The 13155-nt window shown below is 35.4% G+C and overlaps 1 protein-coding gene across 1 annotated transcript in view; it reads right to left on the bottom strand.

Annotated features, from left to right (window-relative positions):
* Positions 1-11328: 11328 nt before the first annotated feature.
* Positions 11329-13155, bottom strand: part of LOC149820019 (protein SEEDLING PLASTID DEVELOPMENT 1-like) — a 64631-nt gene continuing 62804 nt past the window's right edge. Inside the window, exons 5-9 of the mRNA XM_089982372.1 lie at positions 12957-13119; positions 12612-12859; positions 12157-12330; positions 11946-12077; positions 11329-11788 (exon numbers count right to left, since the gene is read on the bottom strand). Of these exons, the coding sequence (XP_089838498.1) occupies positions 11492-11788; positions 11946-12077; positions 12157-12330; positions 12612-12859; positions 12957-13119 (1014 nt within the window). The 3' untranslated portion in view covers positions 11329-11491. The remainder of the gene's footprint in view (positions 11789-11945; positions 12078-12156; positions 12331-12611; positions 12860-12956; positions 13120-13155) is intronic.

Below are 13155 nucleotides of genomic sequence, written 5' to 3'. Positions count from 1 at the left end.
CATTTTTCACTTTTTTTATCCATCTTGCTACGATCACTATAATTGATCAAGGAATAAGCAACACAACCAAAAATTCTCAAATTACTTACATTTGGCTTTTGTTGCCACCACGCCTCATATGGAGTCATGTTACACACAACTTTTGTTAGAGATATATTAAGTAAGTATACTGTTGTGTTCATGGCTTCAGCCCAAAATTCATTCGGGAGTCATTTTTCAGTCAACATGTTCATTGTCATTTCTACGACTGTACGGTTTTTCTACTCAGCTACACTGTTTTGCTCTGGTGTTTTCCTTATTGTTAGCTGCCTGCGAATTTTATTCTTTTTGCAAAACTCTTCAAAATCATTAGACAGAAACTCTCCCCCTCTATATGTACGTAGACACTTTATGACATGCTCACTATCCTTTTCTACAAAAGCCTTGAACTCTTGAAATTTTTTAAATGCTTCTGATTTTTTAGAGAGGAAAAATACTCAACTCATGCAAGTAAAGTCATTAGTAAGCAATAAAAAATATCTACTATTATTTAAGGATGGAGTGTTTATGGGACCACAAAGATCTGTATGAACTAACTCAAGAGGCTTTCTGACTCTCCACGCCTTTCCGATGGAAAATGATAAACGATGTTGCTTCCCATATACACATCTTTCATAAATTCCATCACTATACATTATACTAGGCAACCCCAAAACCATGTTTTTGGTTCTTAGTACTTTTAGCTCATTATAATGTAAATGGCCATACCATAAATGCCAAAGATGTGACGGCCCATCCTCTTTGCCAATTAAAGCAACATCATTCACGTGTGTAAATTTAAGAGGGAACATTCTATTAGGTGTCATCTTGACTCTTATAAGAGGTTCACTGTCCATTTTTCTTTTTCTAATTTCACATATTTCATCATAAAAGTTAAGTGCATACACATTCTCAATTAATTGTCCAATACTCAATAAATTATATGATAAACCAGGTATATAATAAACATCATGAATCATTCTTTTATTACCTGATTTAACATCAAGTTCAATAGTTCCCTTGCCTTCACTTTGCACCTCTTTGTTGTTTTCAAGCCGAACATTCATTTTCATGGACTCATCAATATTGTGAAAAAGTCTTTTTTCACCTGTCATGTGGTTACTACAGCCACTATCTAGAAACCACATATTATTAACCTTGGTTTTAAATTGTGCAAGGAAAAGATTACCTTGTTCTTGTTCTTCAGTGACATTGACCTTTTTTTTATTTCTTCCAACACCTTGCTTCCACGTGCCCGTACTTCTTGCAATAATAGCATTGTTTGTCTTTATAACTCGAATTTTGATTGCTTCCATTCTACCAACTCATTTCAAATCTCCCACGGCCACGATATCCTCCTCTACCTCTTCCTCTTCCTGAATATTTATTCTCTAAGGTACCTTTGCCACTCATTTGCTTGTTGGAAATTTCTACCTTGGCCTGAAATGCATGTTCAATGATTTTTTTGGTTGACTTGTTCAATCTAGCCTCATGTGCCAAAAACGACCCCATTAATTAGTTAATCGAATAATTACTCATGTCCTTAGATTCCTCTATAGATGTGACGACATGAGCAAACTTTGGTGGCATGCTTCGTAGGATTTTTTCTACTACCTTTTTATCATCAATAATTTCTCTGAATGTTCTCATTTGATTTACAGTAGTAAACATTCTAGAAAAAAAAGCTTGCACGGGCTCATTTTCTTTTATTAGCAGGGTCTCAAAATCTCTATGAAGTGTTTGGAGTTTTACAGTAGTTACCTTACTATCTCCATGATAGGCTTCCTTCAAAATAGTTCATGTTTTATTCGACTTGGTGGCTGCCGCAATTCAAAGGAAAATACTTTTAGTCACGGCTTGCTGCAAAAAGAGAAGGGCTTTGGCAGTGGCAGAGGCATGGGTGGGCATGGGTGGGCGGTCGCCCACCCCAGAATTAGAAACCAAAAAAAAATGGATCTCTCCATCCCAACTTGATGTTGTCTGGGTTTGTCATCCAATGCAGGAGATTCGTGAAACTTCCAAAAAGATGTGCATCAAGACCTAAAATGTGAAGCACAACTAATATCACAAATCTCAGTATCAGGATTTTCTCGGCAAGGGAACATCTTGAAATAAATTAAAGATTTGCTTCATCCAGAAATCCTGAAAAAAGGAAAATAAAACATGAAAATAAGGGAAGATCTTTCTCTTTACAATTCTTCAATTGCCTCAGACGCCTACCTCCCAAATACGGAAGAAACCATGCCTAATCCAAACTGTATTTGTCCATAAAACAAGCCAAGCTCTACTTGTGGTTTGTCTCTGAACTTTCTATTAACGTGAATGTCAGCTCTCTTGTCTGGACATCATGGCAACTAGACTCGTCCATTTCACACATTAAGGCTCTGTTTAAGAGCATTTTTTTATGACAATGGAACCCTCACCAAGAACCAGGTCACTTAATGAGGCCACCTCCCTGCGATGTAAAACTCCTGATTGAGAGCCTTATGTGCCCCAGCTGTGTTAAAGAAACAACAGCAGTCGTGTGACAGTCAATAGGGGCTATATTGTGGCTTCCCCCGTGTTCTCATGCTCTCTGCTTTTTGGGAGTTGCAGTGTTTCCAAAACACAAAACACTCCATTGGGAATAGACTTGGCAGCCCCAACATCACATTTTTAAGAACATTCATCAAAGGATGCTTTTAGCAACTCCATCCTCAGATGCCACATTTTGGCAAGACCATATTTTGGCAGCACATGGACATGGTGTTTCCATCTCTGTGCAAGGCTCTCAAACAGAGCCTAATTAAATCCACAAAAAACAATGCAAATTTCGGTCCAGGCCCAGTCTGAGATTAGTGAAATCAACAAACAAAACATTGTCAAATTGACAACCAACAACATCAAAATGCTTATTTAAGTTTTATCTTTGCATGAAAGACTGTGCCTCCAGCGAAAAATTTCTGGCTTTGCCACTGGTCTGAATAAATGGATCGTTCTTCAAGACCATAGCATTGTCCCCGAGACCCGAAGTCTGCCCACCCAACGAAAAACTTATGGCTTCGCCACTAGGCTTTGGAATCCCTCTTACGCAACTCCTTTACTTCACTTGATGCCTTTTTTGTTGCTTTTGAACTTTGTGTCTCTACAAAACTATTTTCAACTAGATCCCAAAGATCTTGAGAGATGAAAATCGTCTTCATCTTAATACTCTAAAATTCATAATTTTCTCCATCAAAAATGGGTACCAAGGCATGTGAGAGATTTATAGAGTTTAGATTTGTACCATTAGACATCGTGAATTACACCACGTAATTACCAACCAACTTGAAGATCTGACTTCAGCAACGATCTTCGCAATGCTCAAACACGCCCAGCTCAATCGAACCTGGTGCTCTGATACCAAACTTGTTAGAATAAAGCAAAGATACACGCAATAATAATATAAAATATTAACTTAACAATGGAGTAAAATGTTGAAAATCTTAATATAAGGTAAAAGCAAAAGGTGAGAGATTACATATCTCATACAACCTCCAAGACCCTCTATTTATATCTAAAAAGGTACACCTATAACTGTCACTTCCTCATTAATAGCCACTACTCATGACCCATTATTAACCCATGAATTACATAACTTACTCCTTAAGTTTAGGAACCACAACACAATCGTGGATTCCAAACCGTCTCTAACGCATACCCACTAACCCATAACTTATGGTTACCCATTCACGTAACCCCCTTTTGCATCATATTCTATCAGACCTAAACTAGTTTGGCAGAGATCTAGATATGACAGGGTGTCAACCGCGAGGGGGTTGATTTATAGCCCAAAATAGTTTTGTAAATGCAAATGTTATGATAAATTGTGATGATCATCTGAGTTGATTGAGATAGCCAGTTATGAATCTATATATTTGACTTTTCTATTATAGCATGATTATATATTGAACTCAGATATGATAATCAAATCTTGATTAATTTTAGATCTTGATATGAGGTTATGATTGTAACGCATATGTTAGCATATAGGTGAATGATACATCATGCCTACAAATGACTAGTTTTGACTTATTAGGTGAATGATACAACACGTCTACATAGTTTCATTGCAAATGATTGCATTATGATTGTCTGAGTAAACATATCACACTTATGTATCATGATTGATGTGTATAATAAATATCTAACTAAATTACTTATAAGGTATGTGTGTGTGTTTCACGTTGAAATGATCAAATGTGATTTAACTTATTGTTTATAAGAATTATGAATGCATATGAAAATGATGCAATAATATGAATGTCTTATATATATATATATATATTTTTATTTATTTATTTATTTATTTATTTATGCAATGACTTGTATGACTTGAATGCATATAGGTTATGCTTTATTACGTGAGTTAAGGTTGAATAGAATATTAAGTGATGAAATACTTTTGAATGCTTTATGTTCGAATGCTTGAAATGAATAACTCATAGGACGTTGTTCCCTTGTCTATCACTTGACGATGGATGAATAATATATTTTTACCTTTAAATGCTTGATATGTTTTCTTTAAGTTTGAGTTTGGGTTTCTTTACCAGACTTTAGCGAGTTTGGCCCCATTTTATGGGGGGGCAGGTAATGCAGGTAAAGTATGATGAGTAGTTGGAGTGAAGGGTTGGTCGAGCTGCATCCTCGAGGGTCCACTCTTACCTTGTGATCTTGGTATTCATGATATTTTCATTTTAAGTACTTGATCATGTAAAAATTGAAGTATTGTTTTCATACTCTGATTTGAAATAAAATTAAAACCCTTCATATTTCAGTCTTATATTGTACGTGGTTTGAAATGTGTATGTCTCGTACATTTTGATTTGATTGTTATCTTTAGTGTAACCGCGTCCAAAGTCTTAACCGTTTTTAAAAATCGTTTTCGCATTATAAGATCTGATTTACTTATACTTATAAAAAAAGTTGGTCTCAAAATTTCAATATTTAAACTATAATTAAGGTTAAAAATTTTGGGGTGTTACAGGCTAGGGCGAAGCATAGGAATAGCAAGACTGGCCGGTGGAGGTTCTCACAACCCTGTCGGCCCTTTTCTTTTTGGAACAACCCAACCAGCTAGTGGGAGCACCATTGATGGCCAGTATCCGACCAACAGCCAGTCGAATCTGGCCGACGGCCCCTATGGTGGCCCAAGAAGTGGGGTTGTGGGGATCTTCCCCACCACCGTTCCTTCTTTCACCCAACCTTCACAATCGGGTGGGCAACCACTTGTGTGTGTGTGAGAGAGAGAGAGATGGTTCGTTCCAAATTGGGACTGGTGGATCGGTCTGCACTCATCCGAGATCGGTTCACTCCCATTTGGGTCTGGTTCTGGGGTGGCTCAGATTGGTTCCAAACCTGTATTCATTGGTTCTCATATCCATAACTGGTTTTCTTTGGTTTTGGACCTGGATCCAAGCCTCCTTTACCCAAATTCATCCCAATTTGATTTGGGTCCTTACTTGGGTATAATCCAAATCCAAAATTTTGGTCCAATTTATTTGACTTCAACCCAAGCTAAACCTTGTCGGACCCATACAGAGATCTAGTCTTATTTTGGACTGGGTTAAGATTAGACCCATAATCTTTTGGAATCCAGATCAGGTTTAGACAAGACCCATTATCATCTAAACTCATTCCAGACTTCGACCTATCCAATTCTAGGTCTGACGGCTCATGCTTACCCTCAATCCATTTATGATCCAACTACCTCTTAACAAAATCTATTATCCAGACCAACAAAACCCTAACCCAAATTATGATTTGGTTAATCAAATAACCCTAATCTTAACCTAACTAAGATTAATCTTTGGTTAACCTAACTCATATTTTGAAGTTATCGGTGTCATGGGAAAAATAAAATTATTAATTTTCTCTTATTCTAGAAGTACCAACAAAATAAGATTAACCGTTTGTAGGGCTATTAACCGAATATTTTGAGTAAAAAGTTCATTGACTATAATAACACTTCCCTTGACCTTCCCAATAAGAAACAAAACACTAACCACTATACCACTAAACTTAATATTGATTATTTAAAAAAGAAATTATATAAAGCTTAAATTGCAATAAGCTAAAAGAAATTAGGTATGTTTGATTCCTCAATAGCTGACTCGATAAATATCTGAACCAAAACTAAATGCATTTTCATTTGACCCAAAAGTCAATCTGGTTATAATTGACAAAAGTTTTACTTTTTCAAGAATCAAAATCAATTAGCTATTTCCATGATGGTGATTATGCAAGTTCTAAGCGCAACTGAGTCCGTTTTGGTTCTTCAAGAGAGAGAAGTCAGACTTTTTGAAGGTGAGAGAGAGACTAGATTTATGATAAGTAAAAAAAAATCTTAAAAATAATTTCCTAAAAATGTTCTAAAGAATTTAATAGGTCCTTCATTATCAAATTTGAATAAGGTTCTCAGGATAATATATGTAGTTTGCAAATTCACTATTAGGCACTGAAAAAATAACCCATTAGGTCCCTCTTGTGAAGCCCTCAAATTGTGTGGTGCGGTTTGGGTGAACCCCACTCGGCCTCCCAAGTGACTTCTGTTTAAGTGTCCAATCCTTCAAGGTAGAACATCATTCTTATTATTATTAAAAATGATTTTTATAGTGTTGTTACCTATTTGAATTATCACATAATTCGTTGGTTTTAAAATTGTTGGGTTCATCTAGAAACAACTATGTTAAGTGCTTTTTTATTGAACCTGAGCATAGAGCCATTGCTAAGGTGCCTCCACCTTGAAGGCACCATCAGTTTGGTATCAGAGCATAGGGTTACCAAGTTTCTTAATTATGTATGATCCCCTAGTCGCCATAATGTCTCAAAGCGGAAAATGCTTAGACACAGATATGGAGTCCACTGAGACTGTTGAGGAACTTTGCCAACAACATCATTTTTGGCAGCGTTAGGTCAAGGGCGTGATGTGAAAATGGATGTGCTAGAGTCTCATGTCTTGCACAGCTAGAACCATAAACTCTGATGCCAGTTGGACACAATGGCATAGAGGTTAGCGGTTATGGAGGAGCATGAAGGGATGGCGAGGAGAAAAAAGAGGTTGTTCATACCTCTATACTTTTTATAGAAGAGCCTCACAATGAACCACTCTGTAAATTTAAGGGTGAACCCACATTTGATGAAGAAGTCGAGTAAGAACCCTCACACATAGTGACAAAAGTTAAAAACGGCAAAATCTCAACAGGAAAAAAACTTGGGAGATTTTGAAATTTTTCATAAATCTCATATTTCTTTTGGCAAAATCTCAGGAATAAAAATTAATTTTAAAAATATAAAAAATTAATTTTTACAAAAAAATATAAATCAAACACATTTAAAAATAAAAATCTCAGGGGTGTTCACGATAAATATTTTTTAAAAATATAAATATCGTGATATTTGTCACAATTTGAAAATCTCCCAAGAAATTTTTGTTTTAAACTTTGAAGCATTCTCGCAATATATCGGTGATATTTTTATAAATATCATGATATTTGTCACATAGCTCTCACATAAAATTGAGGGTGAACCAATATATGATGAGCCTATAGAAGAAACCTCATTTGAGGATCTGGGAGTGGCCATGATTATCCATCGCATTTACTTAGCCCTAAAATAGGATCTAGGTGATTGTTGGTTGAAAATCAATAATTTTTAGTCTGTGTGCACCATAGGTAGAAAGATCGTTTTAGCTTCATTTAGATACCTACCTATTCCATCTTCTATGCCAAAAATGGGCACATGTGAACCACCTCCTACAGATTTAGCTTGATATGAGCTGAAATAACCTTTGTTTGAACCACCCATGTTAGAGCATGAGATAGATCCTCGAGTGCAAATACTCTTGGATATTTTCCTTGAGGAGTTACCATGTGATTACCTCACCGGCGAGATGTATAACCCCACATCGATCTTCATAGTAAACCAAGGAATAAATTGAATTTTGCGTTGAATGAATGGTTGGGTATGTTTTTTGGCTTATCAAATACACCATCTATTCTTATGTGCATCATGAATCGAGTTTTAAAGCTATGCTTCAAAAAATTCCTTCATGATTCCAATAACATTTTGATAGATGTTTTTGAGCATTCATTTAATTTGAAAATTGTGTTTTCTGTTGAGAAAAAGAAATAATTATATGTTACACCTGACAAACTATTGCTAGAAATTTTGAATCTAGTTGAATTTACACTGAAAAACTTTGTTACTTGGACAAAAGGAAATAGCTCTTTTGAAAGTTTGTATGGAACTATCCCCTTGCTTGCAGTTGAAATAGTCTGTGTTCAATAACTAGATCAGTGTGTAAGTCAATCCAAGACCAAACAAATTCTCTTGAAATTCAAGAATAGGTAAATCCAATTTTTTGTAAAAGTACAACAAGGTAGAGTCAGGTAATCTTCAAACCTATTAATTTTATTTGAATTATTTCATCAAAGGAGATATTAACTCAAGAAATGTAGGATAGTCATTATTTTATTTTCCTTGTAATTGTTAATGACTATGCTTATAGGTGGAGTCTCCCTTTTCGTTATTATACTTCTGATGTATTCAATGTTAAACTTATTTTCAAGTATTATGGTAATTCACTTGACAAGAAGTAGGCTCCAAGGACAAATCCTTTTGACCTTGGTGGAATGGATACAGTGCATTTGGGCGAGCTTGAGGAGAACATGATGAAGACACATTCTGGAAAGGAGATTCACATAAGTTATATTTGTGTGCTTCGTGAGGACAACAAAAATCAATGTGTGAATATACATTTAAGTGGGGGTTACTTTAAGGAGGTTTGCACGGTATTCAGCAAACTTATAAAATATGCAATTTTATTATGTTATTTGTAACATATTTGTGTCTCCTCGCATAATTAGATATGTGATTTTCTTATAAAATATGTGATTTTACTTCATTATTTATGAAGTTAAGATTAAAGGAGGTTTACATAAGTTATATTTTTGTGTTTCGTGAGGACTGCAAAAAATAATGTGTGAATATACATTTAATGAGGGTTATAGAAAGGAAGTTCGCACAGTATCCAACGATCTTTTTATAAAATATGTGATTTTACTTTGTTATTAGTAATATATTTTCATCTCTTTGCACAATTAGATATGTGATGTTCTTATAAAATATGTAATTTTACTCTGTTATCTGCTCATACATTGCATTAATTTTATTCATTAAAAAACTAAAGGTATGAGTGACATTTCATCCATTCAAAATGAACATACTCATACATTGCATTCATTTCATTCATTAAAAAATGAACATGCTCATACATTGCATTTATTTTGTTCACTCAAAAAATGAATTTGCTCATACATTGTATTTATTTCATTCATTCAAAAAATGAACTTGCTTATATATTTCATTCATTCAAAAATATGTTTTGCTCATACATTGCATTTATTTTATTATATTGACTGATCAACTGCAATTGTTAATCATCCATTGCTTTCCTATCACACTCATACCATATGATCGAACTCTAACTTCTAAAACGTCTTGCGTGAATCTATTGATCGGGATCCACATTGTTGGTCTTTCTTGAGAGCATAAGCTGAGTGTATTGTATGTAGGGGTGGCAATCGGGTCGGGTTGGCAGGTCGACCCAGCGGGTTGGCGGGTCAGCATACCTCAACCCGAACCCGACCCGTTTATTAAACGGGTAATCCGACACGACCCACCAACTCGTTTAATAAACGGGTTGGGTCGGGTAAACGGGTTAGCGGGCGGGTTGGCGGGCGGGTCAGGGTTCGGTAAACGGGTTGACCTGCCCGCCTAACCTGTTTATTAAATGGGTCAACCGGGTTGGCGGGTTGGCATACCCCTAACACGAACCTGACCTGTTTAATAAACGGGTTAGGCAGGTCGACCCGTTTATTAAACGAGTTAGTTTAAGCCAAACCCGAACCTACCTAAGAGGCGGGTCGTGTCAGGTTTTGCCACCCCTAATTGTATGTGTGGCACCAAGATTGTGTCATACAGCACAGAATGCTTTTTATCCATGACTTAACAGCTTGTTTAACTTCGCAACCAACGACTTCTTATTTAGCTTTAAAGCAAGTAATTAAGTAAATGTCGCTATTAAATAACATTGTTTCTACATTATCATCATCCAAAACATCTATCTAGCTATCTACGTTTTAGAGTATAACTATATTGAAGGTTCAATTACTCGTCTGTATAAGTAGCTTTGCGAGATATTAAAGTCACAAATTTGTTAAAGATACTATTTATGTAGACCAATATAGATCTCCAATTAGTGTCGTAAGAAAATAGACGCAGGAATAAGGCCAAAAAAAATTGGCCACAAAGCAATAACAATATTGCATAATACAAGATACAATTCTTCCACAAAATAAGTAACTCATGCCAATGTTTAAAAAAAACAACTAATTCAAGCTTATGTTCATTAAAGATATGCTTACCGAAAAAACTCACCGTCAATAAATTTTCACCTATAATTTATCAAAAATTATGATCGAGGGACGCACGTTGGGGACCACTGGTTGACGACCACAAAAAACCTTAGTGTATGTGAAAATGACCCTAGGGTGCAAAAAAATCATAATTTTATACAATGAAAGTCACATTTAATGCTTGTCCACAAATCCGGTAATAAGAAAAAAATTTATATTATATTCATCTCTAATATTTGCGATGGATCAGGAAATCAGCAAATTCCTTAGAAAATTTGTATATAAATAACATATTCACAATGACAATTTACAAAGTTATTATATCACATGAACTTCGTGAAGTTGGTTTATACAGAGTAAAAAGGTTCTAAAAAGTTTCCTATTTGCTATTTTGAGAAATGGGCAGATTTCAAAAATTTTAAGGCATTTGACTCATTTGAGAAAACACATCATATATATATATATATATATATATATATATATATATATATATATATATATATAGAGAGAGAGAGAGAGAGATTCACGTGTGTGTATTTTATTTTTTTGTAATAGGTCACACCCTCTTAGGGCATTTTTGTACTTTTATATTTTGAAATATGTTCTGCCCATTCAAGGCAGATTGGAATTCTCTTTTTTTTTGTCCCTTTTCTAGCTGTTGGGACTAGCCCAACTAGCCGTTTGACTAACAACTAGTTGGTCTAACCCATGCCTATTTAAATGGGATCTCTCCCATGTTACGCATGCTTCTCTTGAGTAACATAAAATTACATTTTTTCATATTGAGTGTCAAGCCCATTAGCGGCTTGTGTGTGCTCTTGAATGTTTGTTGTAGCCCTTAGTAGCTTTGGTGCATTTTCCAATAGTGAACTTGTGTATGCACTTCTTTTTCAAGTTTCATTACAAAACCATCCAAAACTTCGTTGTTGAATGGATGCCAAAAAAATACAAAGTGAAAATGCAAGGCTATAGGATTCGCAAATAATTATTTGCATTATTTGTACAGCTACCTATGTATTTACAAGATATACAGAGTACTAATCAGGCAAGATGGGCAATATATTCATGCTAGGGCTACCATTTGTGTAATCACTGCTGTCTATAGCCACATCATTTTGATATTCGTCATAAGTTTCATCAGCACTAGCTTTTTCCTTGCCATGATATGGAAGAATTCGCAGTCGCATCTTCGGCTCCTTGCCCACTTTCTCTGAACTCAGCTGGTAACTTTTGACAAGATCAATTTGCATAAAGATGATGCTCGGGGACCTAGGAAGTAGCTCTACCGGCTGCCCTTTTGGAATTACTGTCTGCTCAATAGCTAGTCTAGCTTCCTGATAATGAAAGCAGTTACATATTTGGTTTCAATAATTGTAGGGAAAAACTGCATGGGCTAATATGACAAAATAGAAAGAACTATGGACCACATTATGCATATTAACTCTTTCATTCCTTCATAACAGTATAACAGAAGAAGGTTGACATTCTCACCTCTAACGCATCAATTTTTTCTGTTGAAGTGCCATCGGAGTCATCAATATGCTTGCTTCCATGGTTGAAACCATAAGCTAGTTCGCTTATAATTTTGTTTATAGCTCTTGTTATATGCGCTGTAGATGATGTCTATAAAAAACACCAGAATTATATCATTCAAGCTATGAACGTGAAACCATTATCCACTCTAAACTGGTCAAAACATTACCTTTATCACATAAATGGGAATGTCAAGAGATTTGGCAACTCCTTGAATGTGAGAGTTCTTGAGCTTGGATTGCAAGGCAAGCAATGCAGTTGCCTTGCTAATATCATCAGTTATATCTATAGCATTTTCCAGCTGTTGAAGTTTGATCACTTGCTGAAAGTTGGACTCCACAATCTAAAAGCAAAAACCATAATTAGGTAAGAAAGGTCACTTTCCTTTTTTTTTCTTTTGATAGTTAAAATGAGGCTAAACGCTTCTCAGCCACAACTACAGAAAAAATATGATGCACCATGAGTGCATTTTATGGCAATGCATACGCACTTGTGCCAAGAATAAAAAAGAATAATCAAATGAAAATTTGAAAATGAGTATCCTACGATGTTTAAGGAAATGCACCAATTCATTATGGCAAAAACTTGTTCTATATAAAATATTTCATGGGAGAGATTTCTTACCCCATATATGTAGAGACAGATGGGCATGCTTTCTGCATAAGAATCCAGCATCATATTTGTTGAAATTTTTACAATGGATTCCTTATGCACGCTATGTCTGCCATCCATCTCGCAATTATTAACTTCAACACTACTTTCTTGTTTACAAGATGCCACGGCATGAGAAGCTTCATTCTTCAAAGTATTGGGCCTTTCACGTACAAATGATTTTTTATTTAGGGAACAGACTTTATAAATGGGAGAACGGCCTGTAAGAAAAACAACCACAAGTTAAAACTTAAAAGGCTTGCAATGATAGAATAAGCACATAAATTGATCACACATACAAATATATGAAAATGTAACCTGCAAGAAGACTATCAACCGTTTCTTCCAATCTATGATGAACTCGTAGTTCAGTCTTTGACATAATTTCCACACCGCAGTTAAATGTTGCTGGGCCTTTTCTCTCTAGAATAGACTTTTGTACGCCTCTCCTGGTAGCCTCTTCATCACCAAGTGTGACACTCTTCAACACATGCATGAAAGGAACTGATCAGTAAAG

This window comes from Nuphar pumila, chromosome 12, assembly GCF_984573655.1.
Source record: "Nuphar pumila chromosome 12, dmNupPumi1.hap1.1, whole genome shotgun sequence".
Classification (NCBI taxonomy): domain Eukaryota; kingdom Viridiplantae; phylum Streptophyta; class Magnoliopsida; order Nymphaeales; family Nymphaeaceae; genus Nuphar; species Nuphar pumila.
Note: the sequence above shows the minus strand (reverse complement) of the source record. Positions and strands in the feature narration are given on the sequence as shown.